Source organism: Apis cerana, linkage group LG12, assembly GCF_029169275.1.
Source record: "Apis cerana isolate GH-2021 linkage group LG12, AcerK_1.0, whole genome shotgun sequence".
NCBI lineage: Eukaryota > Metazoa > Arthropoda > Insecta > Hymenoptera > Apidae > Apis > Apis cerana.
The window spans coordinates 11,102,798-11,126,390 of record NC_083863.1 but is presented as its reverse complement, the minus strand read 5'-3'; the positions used below and the strand labels follow the sequence as shown (position 1 = coordinate 11,126,390).

The following is a 23,593-nucleotide window of genomic DNA, read 5'->3' as shown; positions in this document are numbered from 1 at the left end:
TTCATTTATAATTTTCCTGTTGTTTATAAATGAATAATAAATTAATTATTTATTATGGAACTTTGCTACGGAATGAATATTCGTAATTGACGAATTTTTTATAATAAGCATTGATAAATAATTAATAAAAATAAATTTTATATTGTAATTCATATGAGAAACTTATTTGAAGTTCTAATTTGAAAATGCCAGTTTAAAAATATCAAATTATAAATTTTTAATATGACATCGTCGATATATTAAAATATGATGCGTTAATCGTTAATAAATAATTAATAAAAATGAATTTTTCATTAAAATTGATATGAGAAATTTATTTGAAGTTTTACCTTCAAGATACGAGTTTAAAATTGCCTAAATTTTAAATGGAAAATGAATTATTGACAAATTTTTCATATTTTTCTAGAATTGACGATGGAGATGGTTTTCTATCCTCTTCGCACAATGATGTTCTCCTTATCTATGAATACCTTCTTACATATTCTGCTATGCTAATAAAAAGAAGCTTCGATGATCCAAACACGAGATGGCGCTGATCCCTGACATTTTACGAATCTTGTATATCTTATAGGCGAAATATGTTCCGTTAAAAATTTTTCAATTTCGAAACGAGTAGAATATATATAATTATAATCTGAAAATTATATGTAATGAGAATAGGAATAATGAACAGAACATATTCTCGGAGAAATAGATGTTGGAAATAGCTGCTATTGTTTATGTTATACGTGTAAGTAAAAATATATCCATACATACTATAATATTACTATAATATAATTAGATTATGAACATACGATTAAAATTAATTTTCGATTATAAATAAATCTCACACAAATTTAGCAATAATTATCCATTTATTATTGAAAATCAATGCAATACAATTATGTCCATCATATATAATTGTCGAAATCATAAACATAAGTATGCAAAAATTAAAAAATATCCTGGATCTTGAATCCTTACAATATATTTTTGAAGGTACGTCTAATTTTTAATTTATAATAAATTAATTTAAAAATATTAAAAGAAAAAGTAATTAATTTAAATAATTAATTTGAAAATATTGTATTCTAATAATAAATATTTTTAGGTTTTACTTGTTATAATATGATATAATGGATAAAAGTAAGACAATAAGAATATGGCGATTTTCTTGCATCATTTATATTTCCGTTAGATTATGACGATTTAGATTTCAAGAAATTTATCATCAATAAATTAGTATAATATATTGTGGAATCAATCAGAAAATATGTAAAATTTTTAATTTTAAAGAATTTTTGATACGATGAATCATTGGCTTTTTTTATATGGCATAGGTATAGAAATAGAAATGACAATAAAAATGATTATATTTAATTTCAAAATCACAATGAATATGATAATTTTGTATTACATTTTATTGAATGAAATAACAAAGAAATAAGAAATAAATAAGAAACTCATTCTGAGCAGCAAAAAAGATTCTAATATTTCTTTTTTGTATATATCTGAGATATATACACATTTTTTATATTTGCTTATTTGATTGAGAATTTGTAGATAATTATTTAAACTAAAATTCAATCTAATGGAAAAATAAAAAATTCGAGAAGAAATGATAAAATTTTTTCTGAAATTTAAAATTTAATATCTTTGAAATTTAGGGATTTTGCAAGAGAATATGAAATATAAAGAGATAGCAGAATTTTTTTACAGTTTCTAAGAATAAAAATTTTTATTTGTATTTATTTGTTATTTTTTTATTATATATAAAATATAATATTAAGAGCAATGATAATGATGCAAATTTTTTTTTTAAATTTTCAGCAAAAAATATTTTTATTAAATTAATGGATAATGGTTTCTATTTCATATATATTTAATTATGCATACATAATGAGGAACTTCATCTGTGTTAATTTTGTAGATATTTCCGAATATTTCTATAATGACTTATGAATTAATCATGTACTATCTCATAAGAAAATTGAGTTAATCTTGACAATTTTGATTTTGATAAAAGTTTGTATGTATAATAAATTATAGATAAAGTATTCTCTTTTTTGATGAGAAATATTTTTGAGAGATAAAATCAGTTCTTAATGTTTCAGCATTCTTATATTTTTTTTAAATTTGCTTGAGAATTTTGTTTATAATAAGATGATAAATTTTTAATAATTAAGTAATTTTTTAAATAAATAAGTTTTTTATATCAATAATATCGGGTAAAACTCATTATATAAGACATATATATATATATATAAAATACATCTCAAAAAAAAAAAATATAAATTAAAAAATATAAATTTTTTTTTTACGATTTAATTAGTAACGCCATCTCTTCGAAAAATATTAAAACATGGAATATCATTATTAATGATAAAGTAAATTTTATTTAAGGTCTTTGATTAATACCGCCATCTCTTTGAAAAACGCTGAAATTTCTTTCCTTTAAAATTTGAATATTCTGAAAAAAGATGTCACCTCTTATTAAGGACCAAAAAAAAATTTATTCTACTATCGATAACATTTACGATATATTTAAATTTTATAAAGAGATAGCGTTATTAGATAAGTTCTAAATAAAAATTGGTTTGTATCTTATATATTACATATATTACATGCAACTTGGGTGATACTACGATGTAATTTAACATCAAATCATCTATTTTTATATTTTAATAAAATTTCAATTACTTTTGAAACAAAAAGAAAAAATTTAAGATATTGGAATATTATCATCTAATGAATAAATAAAAAGTTTTATGATAATTTTATATTATTTATTTTTTATCACAAGAATATTAAGGAATAAAAATTACAAATATTTTTACAGTAGCGAATACAAGAATTAATAAAAATGGCAATGAATCGTGACATCAGGACAAAAAAATTATTCTAATTCAATGAAATATAATTTAATAAAAATTTTATTAATACTATCAAAATTCTTATGAATATGTTTACTGTATTCATTCTTGATACATAATACATCAAAAATTGAAATAGTGTACGTTATAATAACTGTTCCTGATGTAGAGATTAAATAATTGCATATTTTCTATATTTTTACATGCTGTGAAATCCAGATAATAAGAATTATTGAATTGAATATTTAAATTATATTTTAATTATTTTGCTGCTGTGGTTTTGACCAATCTACATTCAAAATAAGATGATCGTAACCATAACCATTGAGTGTAGCAATAGCTTTTGCAGCTTCCATCCTATATTTGAAATGTACATATGCAAATCCTTTGCAAAGATTAGTTTGTTTGTCTTTAGCAAGATAAAACTTCAGTACAGATCCAAATGGTTTAACCAATTCATCCAAATCTGCATCAGTAGTGCTTTCCGACAAATTAGAAATACGAATAGCGGTAGTATCATCACGTCTTTGCATTTGCATAGAATCTCCACGTTTGCTTCCTCCATCACGCATACCAGGTGGTATATATTTACTACCTTGAGGTTTCAATTCTGTCATTGTTCCAGGAGCACCAGTATTAACAAGTGGTTTCTTATCATCTGGTACTTTACCTACAAATTAATCCACATTTTCCACATATATAAAATGGAAATATTTTAAATAATTTTTTTACAAATAATAATTCATATGATAAAAAATACCTCCAGCAAGAACAGTATCTTTATAAGGACATTTGGATGTCCAATGATCTCCATTGCAATTACGACATTTAACTACACCTTTGTCTCCCATATTCTTTAACTTTTCAAGAGTATCTTCTTCAACCTTATTTTCTTCTTCTTTACTGGAAATAAATTGCATAAAGACATCTTCACCGCCGACTGTAGTAGCAGGATTAGGTCCAGGCCTGTCATCTACAGAATCTCCAAATTTGGCCCAATTTTTACGAGCAGCTATAGTTTTTGAAACTACTCGTCTTTCTATCTTATATGTACGAACAACTTTGACTTTTTTGTTGTCTTGATTATATTTATATTCAGTAAGAATTTTAAACCCATTTTCATAGGATTCTGAAGGTGGAGGTAATGCTCCTCCTTCTTCTTCAACCTCATCAGCCCAACTAGATTTTACTTCTGCCACAGGCATTCCAGAAATTTATTCAACTAACATAAACAAAAATTAATATAAATAATATTTTTATATATTGTCTAATAATGAATGAAAAATTATACAGATTAAAAATTATTTTATTAATATATGACAGACACAATAGGTTAGATAGTAAATTAAAATTGATAAATAAAACAAGAATATTGATATTAAAAAACTATTTAATAATAATAATTAATAAAAAAATAATTAAAATTTAACAAATAAACAATAAACAAAAATAATATAACAAAAGAAATATATTAATTTTGTATGAATATAATAACAAAAAATATGTTTAAGTTACAAGATTATAAAATTGTGCAAACAGAAATTTGGTGATTTGGATGAAATCATTTTAAATATAAAATCATTTTAAATATAAATACTTACCGTTCAAAATTATTGCACAGAGGATCAACGTGAATGTGATATATATAAAAAATTAACAAGAAAGTAAATTCTATAGTGTAAATGAAAATGAGCCGAAATGGAGGAATTTCCGCATGTGATTGAATTGGTTTGTCAGCGGCTCTGGCGGTGATCTTTTGAAGCATGAATACTCCGAAATTAATGGCGACGTCTAGCGTTGTCGTATTCAGTGTAAAAAAATAATGTTTTCCGGATCCGTACAACGATCGTGTACGGGAAAGTATTAACAAAAGTAAATATAAACGTAATTGAATTCAGTGTGAAAGTAAAAGAGTAATCGCGATAATGGACCAGGCACCTGCAGGTAAGGAAAGAATGTTGTGATTTGGCGATTTGGCCAAGCGCGGTCTTGCACATTCCCACTCCGGGCGAGCATAACGTTCCATCTTTTTTATTAACCGTAATATCTATGATCTATCGTTCTAGCATTTTAGTTAGTCAGAATTGAGGATTTGTGAGTTTCCACGCAATGGAAATAATGAGATATGTTTAAAAAAGACAAAATGTAGATTCTAAATAGTAGGTTATGTAAACCTGTGCAACGTATTAGGCTACCATTAAAAAGCTATTCACTCGACGAGTTAAATTCTCCTCAAGCGAATCTCCGTAGATATATTTACAAAGTGATAAGTTACAAAACAGATTCAATATTTCAGGTTACGATGGGCTGATTTAGGACTGCATACTTTAAAAATAAGAGATCCTATTTCAGTACTGTATTTAAATATTGCCTTTTATATCGTAATAATTGTATAAGTAACTCATTGTTGTTAGGGTATCATACTAATTCTTTTCATTTTGGTATAATACCCAGATACAGAGTTACGGAACATCATAGACAAACTGGCTCAGTTCGTGGCTCGCAATGGACCAGAGTTCGAGCAGATGACAAAAAACAAGCAGAAGGACAACCCAAAATTTGGTTTCCTGTTCGGTGGAGAGCACTTCAACTACTATCAATACAAAGTGACTACAGAGCAAGCCAGTAAGTGGGATACAGCCCCTTAACAGCTACAACAATTGAGAAGCATAATGGCCATGCTTTATTCGACGAACAAGGAATGACTTTGAAAAAGAGATACGGGTGAAAGGGTCTGAATTCGTCATAGTGAACATACAAAACTATTATTCATCGAATATGAGCACTTGATTTCAAGATTTTGGGATTACTATTTATTAAGCAGAATGCTTTAGCTAAAGACATATTCTATTTCTTGGCAATGGTGATTTTAAGAAGATGTAGTTTTAAGATTCTTACTGGAGCTTATCTAATATGGACTACATTATTGATATATTGCTTCAATCTATGTGGGAAGTATAACCCACTAATACCCTGTAATACCCTAGTACTGTAAAAAAAAAAGTAAAAAATACATGTATATATATATAAATATAATACAGGGAAAGATTATAGTGCTCCTAAAAGACTTACCGAATTTTCAATATAATTCTCTCATAAATGCCAAGAATTTTATTATGCACTGGTAGAAGATAAGACTCAACAGAAATTGGACTATTTGTATACTTTTTCAATATCCATTGAAGGAATCAAACATCTTACAATAATTCACCGTCATTCGTTTACAGTTTTAAAGCAAAAAGGAATAAATCCAATGCAAAATGCAGACCCACGTTTAAACGTTTCGCAGCAGCAGCAAACAGCCGTTACCGTCGCGCAGCCACTGAATAACGTCAATCTTGCACCTGGCCTAAATACTCAAAACAATGGATTAAACCCGGTTGTGGGAATTGGACCAGTGGGAAATCAAGGTGGTCCGGTTATACCTGGAGTACCAGGACAAATTGGAGGGCCAGGAAATGCAGGACCGCCAATTGGACCAGTTCCTGGTGCTATGGGAGGTGTGAATCCATCTATTGGTGGTGTGAATCAACCGGTTAACATTGGAGGACCTCCTGGATGGCTTCAAAATGAGTTAGCAAACCTTCAGTCACAGCAGACCACGTTACAGGAACAAGTTAGACAATCAGAACAAAATTTGGCTGCGCAACATGCTGCATTGATGGCACAACAACAAGGAAGGGTTGAGGATGCTGTGAGACAAGCTCAAGAGACAGCTTTACAAAATAGTGCACAAAGCACAAATACAGATCTTACTGCATTTGATGCAGTGTTACAGCCTATTATTGATAGCTGCACAAAGGATAGTATAAGTGCAGGAAAAGCCTGGATACTCCAAAATTCGGTTACTCCGCAAAGTAATCAAGTCGTTGCGGATCACTTGCTGAAAAAGTAAAAATTATATTCGAGTTTAATAATATTAAAAATATATATATGTTTATATATATATTAATTTCTATTTATCTTTTTCAGAGTGATTCAGGCAACAAATTTTAGTCATAAACTTCACATCATCTATCTGGTCAACGATGTCTTACATCATTGGTAAGTATATTTATTTGTAACTGCAGATTTTTTATTTTGCAATATTTGTAGAGATCAAATTTTTTAAATTAAAGTATATTTTACTCATTGAATGCAAGATTTAATACTTCAATTTCAGTATAAATAATATTTGTAATTATAAAGTTTGATAATTTTTATGAAATTAGTCGTGCACGATATTTAATTTTAAACTTCTTTAGTGCAAGAAAAAAATCTATGGATCTTCGCAAGGCGATGGAAAGTGTTGTTGTTCCCATGTTCTGTAACACTTCACTAGCTGCATCAGAAGAACAACTTAATAAATTAAATAAACTATTAAGTTTGTGGGAGTCAAAAAATAATTACTTTGATGAAGGAATTATAGATAAATTGAAACAACCAAGTACATCTTGGTCTGAATATCAGGCTAATTTGGTTGCCCAACATGCCAGCGCTATTACACCAATCACTACATCAACAAAACAAACTTTTGATAATTATCAAGCACAACATCAAGCATTTGTTACACATGCTTTAAGACAAATTCAAAATATCGAGCAACAAAAAATTGCAATTGATCAACAATTGAAAGCTCCTCCTCCACCACCACCACAATTGGTAAGTTAATTTTATCTCTTATACATATTTTACATATATGTAACATATATATAACATATAGTATGAAATGTTTTGTTTTACAGAATCAACAAAATATGTCTATGCCACCTAGTCATTCCGGTCCTCCAGCTCCAATAAGCACAGATGTAAATTTCAGTCAACCACCACCTGGATGGGGTGTACCACCAGGAAATGAACCTCCACCATTTTCAAATGTTCCATTACCAGACTTTTCAAAACCTCCACCTGGATTTGGTCCACCACCTGTTATACACGAGCCCTCTGTTGAAGATTTAATGCCCAGTATGCCTTATTACGAACTTCCTGCTGGCTTGATGGTGCCGTTAATCAAATTAGAAGATGCTGAATATAAACCTTTGGATCCAGAAGCTATTAGACTACCACCTCCTGCCCCTCCAAGCGAACGATTAGTAGCTGCTGTCGAAGCATTTTATGCACCACCAAATCATGACTCTCCACGGGACAGGTAAGATATAACGCAAATACAGATTAATATTTAAAATTTTTAAATTTTATATTATAATATTATATTGTAATTACAGTGACGGTTGGGAAAAATTAGGTTTATACGAGTATTACAAAGCAAAGAATGCTGCACGCAAACGTAAAGAAGAAGATATAATAGCTGGTATAAGACAAAAATCAAAATCGCCATCACCAATTCTAAGGCCAAGATCTAAAAGTCCTAGTCCACCAAAGAAACGATATCGAAGTAAATCGCGAAGTAGATCACGCTCAAGATCTAGAGGTAGAAGCAGATCTAGATCTCCTGCTGCCAATCACAGACGTAACAGTCGTAACAGCAATCATAATAACAGAAGCAGAAGAAGGAGAAATAGCAACAAGGATCGAAGTCCTGATAGGAGAATGGATAGGCAAGATCGAAGTCCAACTCCGCCCAGTTTTCTGTAAGTATTATTAATACTAATAGAAAATAATATGTATGAAAGTTCGATTTCTAAAAGAATTACTTTTTTTTAGCGGATCAACTTACAGTAAAGCTCCTCAAGAAATTAGCCTCGACGAAAGTAACAAAGGTCATCAGTTGCTCAAAAAGATGGGTTGGGGAGGTGCGGGACTTGGTGCCAATGAACAGGGTATTGAAGCTCCAATATCGGGAGGTGAAATTAGAGATAAAAATGATCAGTATAAAGGCGTCGGTATCAATCTAAATGATCCATATGAGAACTTTAGAAAGAGTAAGGGTCAAGCATTTATAACTAGAATGAAAGCGAGAGCGGAAGAACGTGCCGAGGAAAGAGGCGAACGGGACTGAATATAATCGAGATAAACAATTAATTTGTCTATAACCGTTTCGATGAAATATAATTATCGCATGCAGCATGAATTCGCATGCTCCCACAATTATAATCGACACAAGTTTTCAACAATCAATCTTTTTCAATCAATCATAACACATGTAATGTTTTTATTCGGTGATTTTAATATTTTTTTCAATCGCTATTAGGCTAACGAATAGTTTATATCCATTTCCCCATCGCGTTATATCAATATTATATAATAATTGTTTATTATTGAAATTGCAAAGTTATAACTATATATGTTTTAGAATTTTATATTCTCGTTAAAAATAACGATCAATTATATCATATTTTTAAATATTTCAAAAAAACAAAAAATAATCTAAATATCGTGTCGATCATTCGTGGGTGCAAACCATTTATCTGTATATTTCCAAATGAGGAAAATACTACGAGTGAATGATGAAAGAAAAAAAGAATTGTTTATAAAAATAATTATGTACTTGTCAATTTATAATTAAGACAAGCGATATATAAGTTTATCATATATGCACCAGAAATATTACAAATTTTATGGTGCATAATACAAAAAAAATATACGATTTTATGCATCTCTTGTACATTATGTACAAAACTACTACTCGATTTTCGGCAAGATTATCATTAATAATAATACATGATTTATCTATTGCTAATTTGAGATACCTTGATAAAAATAACAACCAAAAAAAGATTAATCAAAGTCGACCAATCGCACGGTTTACGTCCATCGCGAATAATTAAATATGCAACATTATATATTATATTCCACATAACATCTACTAAAATTAATTCTGCTCCAATGTAAAACAGTGATAAACTAATTTGCTAAATGTCTGTATAAGAGAATAAGAGGACCTTCATTGTGCAGTCATCATTCGCACGTGGAAAAAAAAATGGAACTAAAAAAAAGTACTTGTATTTAGTAAGTTAATATAATAAATGACTATATTGGATACATAAAAATAAATTGATAAATAAATAATACTGTATGTTCAAAAACAATGATAGAAAAATTATAGAAAAAGAACGAGGAAAAGAAAGGAAGAAATATTGATTAAAATTAACAACTCTTCAATTTAAGAAAATCTCAACATCCGATGGTATTGTTAATTGTCAGAATTGCCTTCTTGAACTCCCCCAGCGGCAGTAGATATTGAAACCGAATAAATCCAACGTCAAACCGGTTTCACAGCGATAAGAGTCAGAAGTTACATGCTTGGTGGCGTAAACAAAGCCACTATGTATTCTTAATAGTTATCTTACAAAGTCGTCTTCAATTTTAATATTCTTTTTATAATTATGTTTTTTAACCATTTTTTTATCCATATACATTTATATTAAAGTGTAATATGTTTTTATAGATTTTAACATATTAATGAGATGTTGGGATTTATTAGATTGGAAAGCGATAATTTATGGTTTTTAAAATGATTGCGTATTTTAATTTTGATTCAATAATCACTTTTCTTCTTTCAAATACATCATTATATAGTCGTAATATCGTTTCATAACATTTTTCAAAAGTTTTAAAGATAATTAGCTCTCGAGAACCGTAAACATTAAGATCAACGATGATTCTGCAATATCCAGCGCCCTTCTTGAGAAATAATTTCGTTGATGGCAAAGGTCGATGATAAAATGCAATAATAAATGAAAAAAGCAAACTGGAATTAATAAATTAAAACATTTGGTTTATAGGAGAATATTTTCTGTTGTACAATCTATGTAGATGGTATTATTGTATCAATATTCAGATATAGTTGTGTCAATGCACTTGATAGTTATATGATTCTAAAAAGAAAAAATCAAAATAATTTTGATCTTATAACGATGCTATAATTAAACACAGTTCAATTCATTTTTTAATCACAACTACAACCATATGTTATGAAAATCAAGATAAATGCAATAAGAAAGAATTACTAAAAAAAAACGCGTTTTTTTACGAATCGATGCATTGCTTATTTTGAATCGAATGATTCAGCTATATTTAAAAAAACCGAATTCGTATATTTTACATATAGATATGGATACATATATAAATTGATATAGCACATTTAAACAAAAAATAATACCGAAACTAAAAAGTATATAAAGATAAAAAATAGATTACGTTAATGATTTTGGCATGCATCCACTGAATACACATATTTGTTGTAAAGTATTATTCTTCTAGAATATGTTTCAATTTAAGAATATGTTCTTAAGAAGAAATAATTACCAGAATAAGTGAATTAATATATTTAAAAAGTATATATATACACATACATACACACATACACACACTCACACACATATATATATATTTATTTTTTCATTTCTTTTAAATTAATATTTTATCTATATGAAATTTGAAATCAATTTTTTTAATTTATGCTTGTTCATTCCGTTCTAAATATGCTAGTAAAAGATGAAATACTGGTTGTATTCATGAAACAGAAATTAATTTTTTGAATTGTAAAATATGAATATTAATAATATTGATAATACTTATAATTGTATATCGTATACAATTTGAACTTCGAAAACAATATTTTACATAAATGCAATTTATTAAATATTTTACTTCGCATTATCTAGGAACTTTAACAAAAAGTAACAGGTTATAAAATTCCACATTGTGCTTTGATTTTTTTTGCTTAAGATTGCTTATATATATATATAAAAATCTAATTAACATTAAAATTATAGTTTTCGTCAGATGTCAAATTATAGTTTTGATTATCATAATTTTTGTATCACTAAACAAGATAAATTTCATTATTATTTACTAGTAGACGCTATCATTTTTATTCTTGTTTATCAAAATTTCCACGGATGTTGTCAAATTAGAACGATTTACTTGGATTATCCTATATTACATATAGGAGTCCATATAAAGACATATCACAATCTTGTTGCAATCAATTGCGACATATTGCAATATTCCATTATGTTATACGATGAACGTAACGGCAGTTTATGAAGTTAGTATATATAATAAAAATTTTCATTGAATGATTGAAAAACTTTCAAAATTACAAAATATACATATATAGAATAATTTTATAAATATAAATTGAATATGTTATCATTAACCATACATTATATTTTTATATTTGATCAATGGTTTGATGAATAGTGAATATGCAAAAAAAATAAGTTCTTCTTACAATCATTTTTTCATCGATTCTTATCATTAGATATTTTATCTTTTGAAAGTTAACTACAAATAACGATCTATCAGAGATAACAGATGACCTCAAAGTAATTAGAAACCGGATTTTGCACTCGAGCCGCGTATTTAGACCGGAAGTGCGTGTCTCTGGAGTTCGCTTTAAATAGTCACTCACCGTCGACTTCCTTATATGTAGGTATCGATAAGGAGAATTTATTATTAATTTCAAGTGAATATTCTTTGACAGTTTATGTTTAATATTATGATAACAGTTATAGCTTTGTGCTTTTTTTTAATAGTGTATTCTCTGATATGAAATTTTATCTAAATTTAGACATCACAAATATCCAATGTTTCAATTTCTATATAGAAAAAGGAAAAATATATTACTTCCTGCAGATAATTTACGAATAAAAATTATTGAGTAAAGTCGCGAATATCAAAAATATTATTGAAATGAAAATATAATTTACTTTTACTTATAAATCGATTTTATTACAAGTTCTGCATTTCGATATTATATTATATTTATAAAAGAAAAATCTTAAAGAACAAAAATATTTTATATTTCTCATTTTTTTCTGATTGCTTACCGCCTTCTCTTTTTCTCGCAACCGAAAGGTGCACGCAAAGAGACGCCACAACGAACATACATATCGGCATACCTACGTGTCGGCTGACTCGGACAGAGAAAACAGGTTAGCGTGACTTGTGAATTAGAGAGAAACGTGTGCATTCGCAACAACGGCAGTGGATCGTAGACGAAGATAGATAGTTGGAGACTGGTGAGTACGACGAGGACAGTAAGAAGGCACCGCGTTGCATTCCACGTGATCGAGAGAAGGGCACGCCTCGGCCGTCGAGTCACGCGCTCAACCACGCGTTTACTCTTACCGACACGTGCACGCAATGTGTCCGACCGGGTATTCGGTTGAATAGAGATCTTGTTATTTTACGTGTACGAAGCGCAATGACATTTCTTAAAGGTCCATTATACATATCGATTTTACGAAAGATATAATATTATTTCGTTGCTTCAATTTTAAAAATTTAATTTTTTCATGAGTCTGTTTAAATAATTCTTCGATTGTGTAATATCTCATTTATGTGCTGTCTTTTCAAAATTATTGATTTCGATTAAAATAATAGAAAAACGTGTAAATAACTCATACTAAAAATTTTTTATAACTTTTATATGATATATATTAATTAAAAAAATATTAAGTAACTGTTGATTTTTAAAGAATTGGAAATTTAATTTTACTATGTATATATTGATTTGGATATATTAATTTTTAATTTATCATGAAAGTATATATATATATATATGATATGAGAATATGTATAATTTCTTTATGCATATTTTCAAATATGTTAATTCGATTTGTGAAGATTAAATTGAATTAAATTTAAATACAAGATATTAAAATGTACTTGTACATTGTTTAATGAAATTTACACGTAAAAAGGAGAAAAACATTCGTGGGATTCTCAGGTTCAAATATGAAACCAGTTCGGATTTTGTTTCTTGGGAACGTGCGGACCTATGATGATTTCTTCACGGGAATCGAAATCTACTCAGGGTAAGAAGGGAACATGACGTAATGTCTATAATTATGTATCGGCCAGGCGAATGTTCTAATTTGCCAAGGACAAACGGACATTTCTGCGAGACGTGATTTTCAGGCGATAATCGAGGGGAAGCACCTCGATGCACTCGACGATGCAATCACCGTGACGTAATTGCTTTCACGTGCCCTCACTCGACCCTTGTGTAACGTTCTTTTTCTCTCTTCCTTTTTTCTTTTTCTTTTTTTTTTTTTTTTCACCGTTCTAAAACCGTGACCACATCAATTTCACTTTATCACGTCATTATTAATTCAACGTTCTTCGGTTTTATGTAATGCGAATTACGTGTTCTTCGAGCATTACATAAAAATTAATACGAAGGGTCCAGAAAATAAATGGCATATTTCATCGATCGAAATTTCGAAAATAATAAAAATTTTAATCAATAATGAAATTTATATTTCGTAATTGTAATAGACAATGGCCATCGAAAATATGCAAATATCGTTGAATATTCATTGACATGCATCCAGCTACAGTAGTAGTTATATTTTTATTATTAAAATCACGTTGGGACGATAATCATTCTTTGAACAATGTCTAATTTAATGTTTGTTAAAAAAAAATTCGTCAAGTGATCTAGAAAGAACTTGCTCCGTCTTGATAGAAGTCGGAATCAAAGGTTAAAGATCTGGCTATGATAACGATACTCTATCAGATCTTTTTCTATATGAATATGTACACTTATTCGAGTATGTATCGAAATATCGTTATTTGAACGGTCAATTGACGAACATTAGGTTTAATAATTTCATTTCAGAACAGACACGAAGACCAAGCCGATTAATCCACGACACAAGACACGTAATGGTGTACCAGATCAAGAATAGCACGGAGTTGCCACAGATTGAGTTTATTTTCTCCTGAGCCGTGTAGAAAATAAGACATCTATTTTCGAATCGGTCGCGTTATGCGCGTACTCATGCATACGTCAAGTTCGTAGTTGCTTTAAAGGGAGAACGAATCAAAAAGTATATATTATTTTATTGATACACATATAACATAATATATATTGAATATATACGTTAAAATTTCTTCAATTTGAACATTGATTGAATACGATAATGATTATAATTTAATATAAATAATGATATAATTTTTGTTTCGCGTAAACATAAAATTGTTTTGATTATTTTTTAAATTATTATATTTAAATAAAAAAAAAAGGAACGTATCATCGTATGATACGCAATATATGATTGAAAAGTAAGAACAATCGTTGTATTTTCAATTTTCTAAAGTTATAAATGCTCTGTTTACAGATTGGATCGTTCATCTTAAATTTACTTATCCAGTAGTAAGCTAACGTTTACACAAGTACAAATGCTTATACTTTCTAGTTCGTCTGTAGACGTTCAACATCATAAAAATGTTTCGTAATGCGTAAATCTCTGCTGGCAAAAACGCATCGTTAGCTACATTCTTTTCACGCGTTCACTGTAATTTTTTTTTCAATTTTAATGCAGTCGCGCGATCGCGACTAATAAACGCGTGATCACTTGCACGTGTTCAATTGTGTAAGTATGTGCATGTAATGGAAACAAGATCTGGATTCCACAGGTGACCCGCAAAACTAGAAAAGTATGTCGCTTGTAATAAAGCATAATGATCAAGATTAAAACCATTTAATTTTGCATACTGTTTTTAGTTCCCCCTTTTTTTTTGTTTCATTGTCCCTAATAGAGTCATATTAAAATTTTACTCATAAAGATTGTCACCTTGTTAAATTCTACTATTATATATGTTATTTATAAAAATATGCATTGTTGGAAATTAGTCGCAACGTATTTTCAAGTCGCTGTGCTAATGATAAGTATATAAAATATCAATTTTAATTGTGCCAAATAAATTTATTATCCATTTTAAATAATAAAAAATAAAAAAATGATAAAAAATTGATCGTTCTAGTTTAATTAAAATCATATAAAGTATATATATAAAATTTTATTCATTTTATTCCATAAATGTACTGCAATAATTCCTATAAATTCGTATTCATACGAAGTAGCATTGATGTAATTAAAATTTAATTATTCAACTTTTCGTTAGATCAAAATGTCCGGGAGGATGCAACGTGTACATATATAACGTGTACGTGAACGATCCACAGAGAGAACGCAAACGCCACAGTATAAACACATCATCGAATCGAGCGCGAACGAGAACTATCATTACCGCGTCCTCGTGTCACAGCGGAGCCTGAATACCCGTCGAGTTTGCGGTCTTGTAAGTACTCTGTTTTAATCCAATCGGAGGAAAGAAGAAAGAAAGAGCTCACAACGCATAGATCGTGATCGAGAACAAACAAGGACAAGCGGAATGAAACAAAAGAGTGAGGAGAGAGATGATCGATAGTTTCGAGTTAGGAGAAGGGATGCAGCCGTTGAAGAGAACCAAAGGAGAATGATGAGGGAAAGAGAGGTAGAGCGAGCGCGTGACAGAACACGTGACCGGGAGCACACGGTGCTCGCGTGACCGGCCCTGTGACGTCACGCGCACGTGTCACATAGCGTGGTAACCGCTTATCCCTCTCTTCGTTCGACTCCGCGTCCCAACGAGCGTTCCACACCTTCCGTGCCCCTCCACACATTCACCACTCCCCGCGTTGGTCAGTAACGTCTCAAGTCCCTACTTTACCCCCTTCATCATAGACTTTCACCGAGGAAGTTATCTTTTTTTTCTCTGTATACCTTGCAACCCCCGTAATCTTAATACTTTTGCCTTGTTTGCTGAAATATTACGAACAAACGTGGATTTGCATCATCGTTACGTGACGCGTTACGATCTTCCTTCAGATCGACTAAAAGAATAAAAAAAGTTAGTTTCTCTTCAACGAATATTGTCGAATCGTATGGACAAGATTCCAACGAAATGGAAGGGTGAAAGTGTTGTGCGCTTGAGAAATTTATTTGATTTTATCGCATGATATTGGATGATATTAGTTTAAAACACTTTAGTATCGTGTTGTATGGTGCTTTCGAGAATCGTAAAATAATTTTATCAGTGACATGATTATTTATCATTAAAGATACATATATTATTCGTTTTTTTATTCTCTTCAATGGAAATTTATGATTCTTGATTTTTGATATGATGAAAAGAAATAAGTATATCTATTTGATATATACTTAATATTAGACAGGGATACGAATTTATTTTATGATTATGATGAATGTAATATATAATTATTTTTCATTATTATTATCAATTATTAATTATTATTTTCATCAATTTATAACTTTTGCAAGCAAGATTTTAAATTATCAATGTGTTTTATTACTGTGGGTTCTACAACTTATCTTGGAACAATACATTTATATTAAATTATGAAACAACGATCGGTTTTTGAAATAAGATAATTGATAAGAGAAAAAATAAGATCAATTAAAAAAATAATGTTTAGGTATAGATTAATCTTTTTTGTTTTTGTTTTTGTACAATATACAACACGCGAAGTTATTTCGAGATCATATCGATCCACGCGTAATATTATCAACACGTGATGTACTAAGAACAAATTGTCTTATCAGAAAATTTCGCAAAACTCCGCAAACGCACACTCATCGGTATGTTATCGTCGCTGAAAGATATCGTAGATTACGAAGAAAACTACATAACAATTGCCCAATTACTATCTATTATAATTTAATAATGAAGAATTACTTCGATAAGAAGATGAAGATGATGATGACAATAGTATCTGTAAATATTCATTTCAAACGAACGGCAAAAATTATTGGTTGATGACATTAAAAGTTTGAGTCGCATGGTTCCGAGATCGATAGTTCCATACCTGAGATGGTTCTGGATCGCTCCCACCAGTGGCTTGCGTGCCACACCGCGGACCATCGCGAGAATCGAACAGGGCCGCGCATTATACGCGTAGTGTAGCCTGCTAAGGAGACGACACGCGTTTATATATATACGTTGTGATACGAACTATTCAAACAAAATCCCTTTTATTTTTGTCAATCTGAAGAATTGCAATTGCGAATCTATATATGGTACGACGTATCGCGTCAATAATAAAGAGGACGCATACAATTGATCGAAAATTCAAGCGTGTATGTAACATAATTATTGGTCCAGAAACACCGTCAAGGCCACACGTGAATCACGTGAAATTCGTACAATGAACATATATGCATCTAAAGAAGGGTATCTATAATAAGTTCTGAATACGGTGATCGCGAATAAATGCACGTTCAATTATTAATTCTGTCAGTTAATATATTGTGAAATTTCGCGGTCGAAAACGAGTCAACGGCCTTATCATAGTTCACATTTATAGCTAGGTTGTGTTTCTCTGTTTTTTTCTAGTAATCACCTCTTTGTATGGAAACGATTTATATATGGACAGAAAATCGAGTTTAAAAATTTGATCGTTATGCTTATAGGAGATCGCTGTAACGAGAGATCGATCTACGATCACCGGTTCCAAAAAAAGAAATCGGGAAGTAGGAAGAAAGACGGAGAAGAAAAGAAGAGGGCGCCAGTACAGATATATCGGTGAGTGTGACTGGACGGAAAGACGTGGGCGATTCCCAAGTACCGGCCTCCTGATCCGTCGTGTCGTTTCGAGTGTGTCAGTGAGTTTGTGGAGGCGAACCTAACCTAGTCGTCGAGTGTGCACTATCGATCAAGAAGTCGGTTTAAAGAGAATTTAACTTTTTTTTGAAAAACTGGTTATGTATACATAATTTTAAAATCAGTGCAAATACGTTTGTGCGTATCGTTCAATTTCACATCCAATTAAAGCAACTTGCTTGTTTAATATACATGTTATAATCATAAATTGAAAAAAAAAGTTTTCGGTTCCCGGTGTGAAAACGGAAACGGATTGAGATAACAAGGTGAAGGAAGGTTAATAATAAACGAGAAGAGGAAGCGAGAGGAAGAGAAACTAACGGTGATAGTAATTCGAAATTGGAAGTGATCGTGTTGTGCATTGGAAACGATTCTATGCGGCAAGATGATGGAGACACAGAATTATTGGGAGGATAACTCCGCTCATTCTATGCAAGTAAAATACGAGAGGTAAGTATTATAAATTAATAGTATTAATATTTTAAACAATAATTCGCAGAAATTTTTTAATTTATTAGAAAGCTTAATATATTTTTTTTTCACAAAAGTAATATTAATTTTATAATAGTTACAACTTCTCAAATATTACATAAAAAGGGCTTATGATTATTATTTTTACATTATTGTTATCATTTCGGTCATATATAATATAATAAGGCATTATAAAATACTTCGCACGCGACATGAATCACCGCTGCATTCTAGATTCTTTCTCAACGGCAGAGAAACGTTCCACGCTGTCGACCTTGCCGGCATTATTCTAATACCATCCAAAAATATTTACATGGATCTACCACAAGCTACATTGAGAAGGCTCATTAAGTAGGGTGAACCATTGTTCGCGTGACTCGCGTTCGTACTGATATATTGGCAATCTTAATTGTATACACGTGGAACTATTCAAAATAAGTGATGATACAAATTTGATATTACACTATATAGATTTTTGAAAATTTTATTTCAATATATGATTTGTTGGTTACATAAAATCATAAGCGTGGCATGGACAAAATAATACGTATTATTGTGGTTACGCTCCTGATCACGTCGCATAATCTTGTTTAATTAAATTATTTAGATTCATGATAATAATTCTGTTTAAGTCAATTAATTTAATTCTAAGTCAATTAGTCAATTAATTCTAAGTCAATAATAATTCTGTTTAAGTCAATTAATTTATGTAAAATTAATTTGATCATTTTCGCAACGATATTTATATCACAAAATCTTATAAAAATTGAATAAATAGCGTCCCATTGATTTATAGGAAAGATTACTACAATCTATACATTGGCTGATAGGATAACTACACATCTTTCGTTATCATGAATATATAGGTGTCTGATTTTGACATTCTTGCTCTCCTCCTGTTTAACCCTTCTTGCTCAACGTTCTTTTCCTTATTTTATACGATGTTGATAAGACTAATATATGATATGACTTGTCTCGTCTCGAAAGTCCATATATTGTCAAAAATTCATGGCCGCATCAAAGATAAGATAAATTACGAAGAATTGGCTCTATCGTTGGTGATTGATGTCAATTAAACGAGTATACATATGAATATGGCGAGTTGTGTATAAGTGTAAGTGATTGATCGATCGTGGATTCAAATTCAAGGAGATTCAACGATCTGTGAACAGTGCGGCACAGTGAATTGAAAATCATTCATCAAACGCGATATAAAAGTAATTATAATTTCATTATAGTTTATTATAATTATAATCTATAAATATTTATATATGAATATAGTATTGTATCGAAATGAGTAACAATTTTTTGATTCGAAATAAGCAAATCGTTATGTCCACTTTTTTGTTTAAATAGAACCAAAATTCTTGCTCATTTTAAATTATATAGTGAGATAACAAGTCACTTTTCTTTTAAAAATAATATCATAGAAATCAGTCGATGATTTGCCATTATCTCAAACTTTTCGCTCAAACGTTTTTCGTATTTTCTTTCATTGGAGAACAAAAGCAAATTGAATAATATATCTGATCGTAAAGAATTGGCCGATTCTTGAAACAATATTGTACTCGATTCTTCGCTCAAATGATATCGCAACAAGATCAATCGTTATTAAGCGTCATTTAAGTATCTATCAAGTTTTTATTAATACTTTTCACTTTGTATGAGGAAAAAAGATAGATATCGCTACATTGTCAAGAGACGTAATTTGATAAAAAAAATATCATTGATATTTGTGGTTTATTTTCTATTTTCTTTATCAAGGAAAGTGAAGGAAAGTAACGTTTACGCGTATTCATGTCGCTCGTAACGAGTGACTTTCACGAGTATGTCAGCACGGTTGGTCATAATACTTGCGTGAGATCGAGAATAGACTGGAGACATAGTGTTCGTATACATATATCGAGACGAGGGGCACGCTGCGACGCTCGCAGTAACCGGACAATTTCTTCGAGCTATAGAATACGGTTTCGCATGTTGGCCGCTTGAACCGTTGCATCGGCCATTGACACTGTAGATCGATCCGTACGGATTTATTTGAGTACCATTTATACAGCGCGTAAACGTATGCGTATCCCGTACTGCATGTGCTCGAGAACGACTTTTTTTTTTCCTTCGTTTTTAATCGTCTTTATCGAGATATTACACCGATTTCATTACTACATCATTTCTTGCAGTTCAAACAAAGTGTAGTCACGGATAGTGGTCGAAGTAAATAATCGATCCAACGTTACTATTCACAAGGCATACGACGAAATCATCGTTTTTTAAAACGATTTGGAATAACGGAATTGTGATATTCGTAAGAAATTTGTAAGAATTTATAAATTTTAAATTTTCGTGATAATGAACGCGAATTCTATAAATACAAACGTATGATATTATGTGATATTTGATTAATCGATTAACCAATTTCGAAAGAGCAATAACTTCATGCTTTTATCGAGTCATCATGCAGATAAAACTATAGTCTCGATTGGCTGTATATAGATACTTTTGATAGTACGAACTATTGTGACAATGACACCTTGGTTTTTGTGCCATGGAAGATGATCATGTTAATTGACGTAATCTGAGTAAACGACTGCGTCATGGAAACTAACGCATACTTACTCGAGAATATCGTGTGTGGGCGTATATTACGTATTCGAGGATTTTGGCGATATCATATGCACATATGATACGCATTGCGGACGACAGAGAGTACGGTAGTGGTAATTTTCCCAAAGCGGATATTTTTTTATAGATGTTTCGATACTTTTATATATCTTATATTTTATTGATGTTAAAATAAAATGTTTCGTGGGTAATAGAGAGCGCGATTAATGTAGATAACGTAGAGAAATGATTAATCATATTTTATTTCATTTATAAAAATAAGATGCCTCCTTATAGAATGAATTTCTCATTAGTTTGATCTTATTAAGATCAACAGATCGTTGGTTTTTATATTTCTTTCATGTATTTTCTCGAAACGGCAAAAGAAAATCCTTCGATTCGCTCACTTGTAAGTTGTAACGGCCGCGTTTCTCTGCTTTCCGTCACGTAGGCACGAGTCTCTCCTGCTCGGGAGAATTCGCAAACATAGGCCTGCAATATCGATTGGATCGTTAAGATGTCTGCAAGTGTTCTATATTTATCCTAGGAATGTTATAATAATCGCACACGCGTATGATTTTCCGCAAGCTTTCCAATTTATCTTTTTCCGTTTAAGAAAAGTTGAGCGATTAAGTGGATCGGTTCGAAAGAAAGATAAATTTTTGAATTTTTTTGGACTAGCACGAGATACGTATTCATTTTCGTAGCACGGATTTCTTGGAATGTGATGATGGAAACCGCAAAGCACCTGCATCCTCGAACAATAGCGGCGTGCATATGGAGGTCGATGCAATGGAGAAGGGGATTACATCGATCAGCGATAAATTACGGTCACAGGAGACAACGGCGTCAACCACCCGACAATGACCGTCGTTGCATTCTCGATGCAATTAATGTCTCTCTCCTTCTTACATTTATGCGTGAAACATAGATTCGATCTTACGTTTCTGTTTCCCCAGCATCTTGACACAGATAGTTTTCTCCTTCGTGATGTCGCACATCGTGAAACAAAGCAAAGTCCTTTCACGTACTTAAAACGCATCCGGCCGGTTTCTTTTCTTTTCGCGACAAGATGTTACAATTACGTTAAAAAATCACTATCGTCATCATTGCTGTCGATGATAAAAGAGAAAAAATTATGTCCGTACATCATAAACAACTTTTTATCGTGTCCTTCGAAAAATCACGAGTATGCATGCATGCGAACTGAATAATGCCCGAATGGGGAATATCGATCGATCAATGTTTTTATCTTATATTTATCTTTCCCACCTTTCAATCGATCAATGTGCAAGTTATGCTACAAAAATGATTACATTGATTTTGATTATTGGAACGATCGAAGATTTGTTAAATCATATCCTCAATTAATCATACGATCCTTATTTTCTTCACGCTCCTCTGAATGTGATTTTCAACATGATGTAGATAATACGTTTGAACGCTTGTGAAGAACGCTAGATGGAAAATTTCGACGATAAAGCGGCAAGTGTTTGTGATAAGGTATTTAACGAATGGTGCGCGAAGTTCATGGTACAATTCTTCTCTTCTTTACGAAAATTCCGTTCCGCTAACGACTCGTCCATTAATTCCTTTTTATTGGCAATCGGATTGCTGTGGTCGGCATAATTCCCGAGGGACGTTCAGTGTCGTTGAAGAAAAAGTGAGAGTTACCTTGGCAATTCCATCGTTGATCGACCGTGTGCGTTTTCATAGGTGCGCGCCTCGGGAAGGTCGGGGGGGAGGAGGAATGACTCCCCGCCCGATCAATGTGTGTATGCACGTGTATAAGCGAGCGTGGTAAATAAGCCAGCGATTTGATTAGCTAGGTAGGGAGATGATTCGTTGTGAAAAACTTTGAATTATTGTGTCAGAAACGAAAGATAAACGTTGCTCGCGGAATATTCCAATTTGAACTCGTAACTTCTTCGAACAGAACAAAATACTCTACTGATCGATCAAATCTTTAATTCGAAAAAATTGAAAATTTTCAATTACAAAAGAAGAAATCGTTTCGTATGTATGGCGGTTGAATTTATTTCTTTTTCGTCTTTATCTATGATTCATTTCAATGATTACTTTTCTCTAAAAATAATCGTTGGAACGAACGTTTTCGTATCAATTCTACATCATTCTTTTTCTCCAGTCCGATATTGGTCGTTTTCGATGTTTCGAATCACGATCCGGACAAGTCAAGGTTCAACTCGAGAAATCGAGGTCGGCACGAACAGATTTAACCACACCGGTGAAACTATTTGTAGGATTATGAAATGTAGTTCGTGGCCGTTTCTCGCGGGATAACGAGTTGTTTTGTATCTGTGGCAACGTGGATC

General features: G+C 31.0%; 3 protein-coding genes across 6 annotated transcripts in view; 2 read left to right on the top strand and 1 right to left on the bottom strand.

Annotated features, from left to right (window-relative positions):
• Positions 1-2,743: 2,743 nt before the first annotated feature.
• LOC108003720 (eukaryotic translation initiation factor 3 subunit G) lies at positions 2,744-4,593 on the bottom strand. Its single transcript, XM_017066172.3, has 3 exons — positions 4,454-4,593; positions 3,613-4,074; positions 2,744-3,522 (listed from the first exon to the last, which is right to left on the bottom strand). Exons 2-3 carry the CDS (start codon positions 4,055-4,057, stop codon positions 3,110-3,112), a joined length of 858 nt encoding a protein of 285 aa, XP_016921661.1. The 5' UTR covers positions 4,058-4,074; positions 4,454-4,593; the 3' UTR covers positions 2,744-3,109.
• A 60-nt stretch (positions 4,594-4,653) lies between these two features.
• LOC108003719 (calcium homeostasis endoplasmic reticulum protein) lies at positions 4,654-9,785 on the top strand. 2 transcript variants are annotated; one of them, XM_017066168.3, is made up of 8 exons: positions 4,654-4,796; positions 5,307-5,477; positions 6,080-6,743; positions 6,825-6,896; positions 7,097-7,493; positions 7,577-7,980; positions 8,057-8,422; positions 8,496-9,785. In XM_017066168.3, exons 1-8 carry the CDS (start codon positions 4,778-4,780, stop codon positions 8,788-8,790), a joined length of 2,388 nt encoding a protein of 795 aa, XP_016921657.1. In that variant the 5' UTR covers positions 4,654-4,777; the 3' UTR covers positions 8,791-9,785. The 2 variants fall into 2 exon arrangements, with proteins under 2 accessions (XP_016921657.1, XP_016921659.1); XM_017066170.3 differs by lacking the exon at positions 4,654-4,796 and having other exon boundaries at positions 5,338-5,477; positions 6,142-6,743.
• A 7,077-nt stretch (positions 9,786-16,862) lies between these two features.
• Positions 16,863-23,593, top strand: part of LOC108003713 (transcription factor cwo) — a 33,457-nt gene continuing 26,726 nt past the window's right edge. Inside the window, exons 1-2 of one of the 3 annotated variants that reach the window (XM_062082728.1) lie at positions 16,863-17,608; positions 18,002-18,641. In XM_062082728.1, the coding sequence (XP_061938712.1) occupies positions 18,577-18,641 (65 nt within the window). In that variant the 5' untranslated portion in view covers positions 16,863-17,608; positions 18,002-18,576. Of the gene's footprint in view, positions 17,669-18,001; positions 18,642-19,860; positions 19,880-23,593 lie in introns of those variants that run through there. The other 2 variants (XM_062082727.1, XM_028669653.2) reach the window with 2 other exon arrangements.

Bases quoted from the DNA above. Each gene is read 5' to 3' on its own strand.
- LOC108003720 (XM_017066172.3), bottom strand. From the start codon at position 4,057: ATGCCTGTGGCAGAAGTAAAATCTAGTTGGGCTGATGAGGTTGAAGAA. The intron at 3,523-3,612 runs GTATTTTTTATC...ATTAATTTGTAG, and splicing joins AGATACTGTTCTTGCTGGAG to GTAAAGTACCAGATGATAAG.
- LOC108003719 (XM_017066168.3), top strand. The intron at 6,744-6,824 runs GTAAAAATTATA...TATCTTTTTCAG, and splicing joins GCGGATCACTTGCTGAAAAA to AGTGATTCAGGCAACAAATT. The intron at 8,423-8,495 runs GTAAGTATTATT...ACTTTTTTTTAG, and splicing joins CCAACTCCGCCCAGTTTTCT to CGGATCAACTTACAGTAAAG.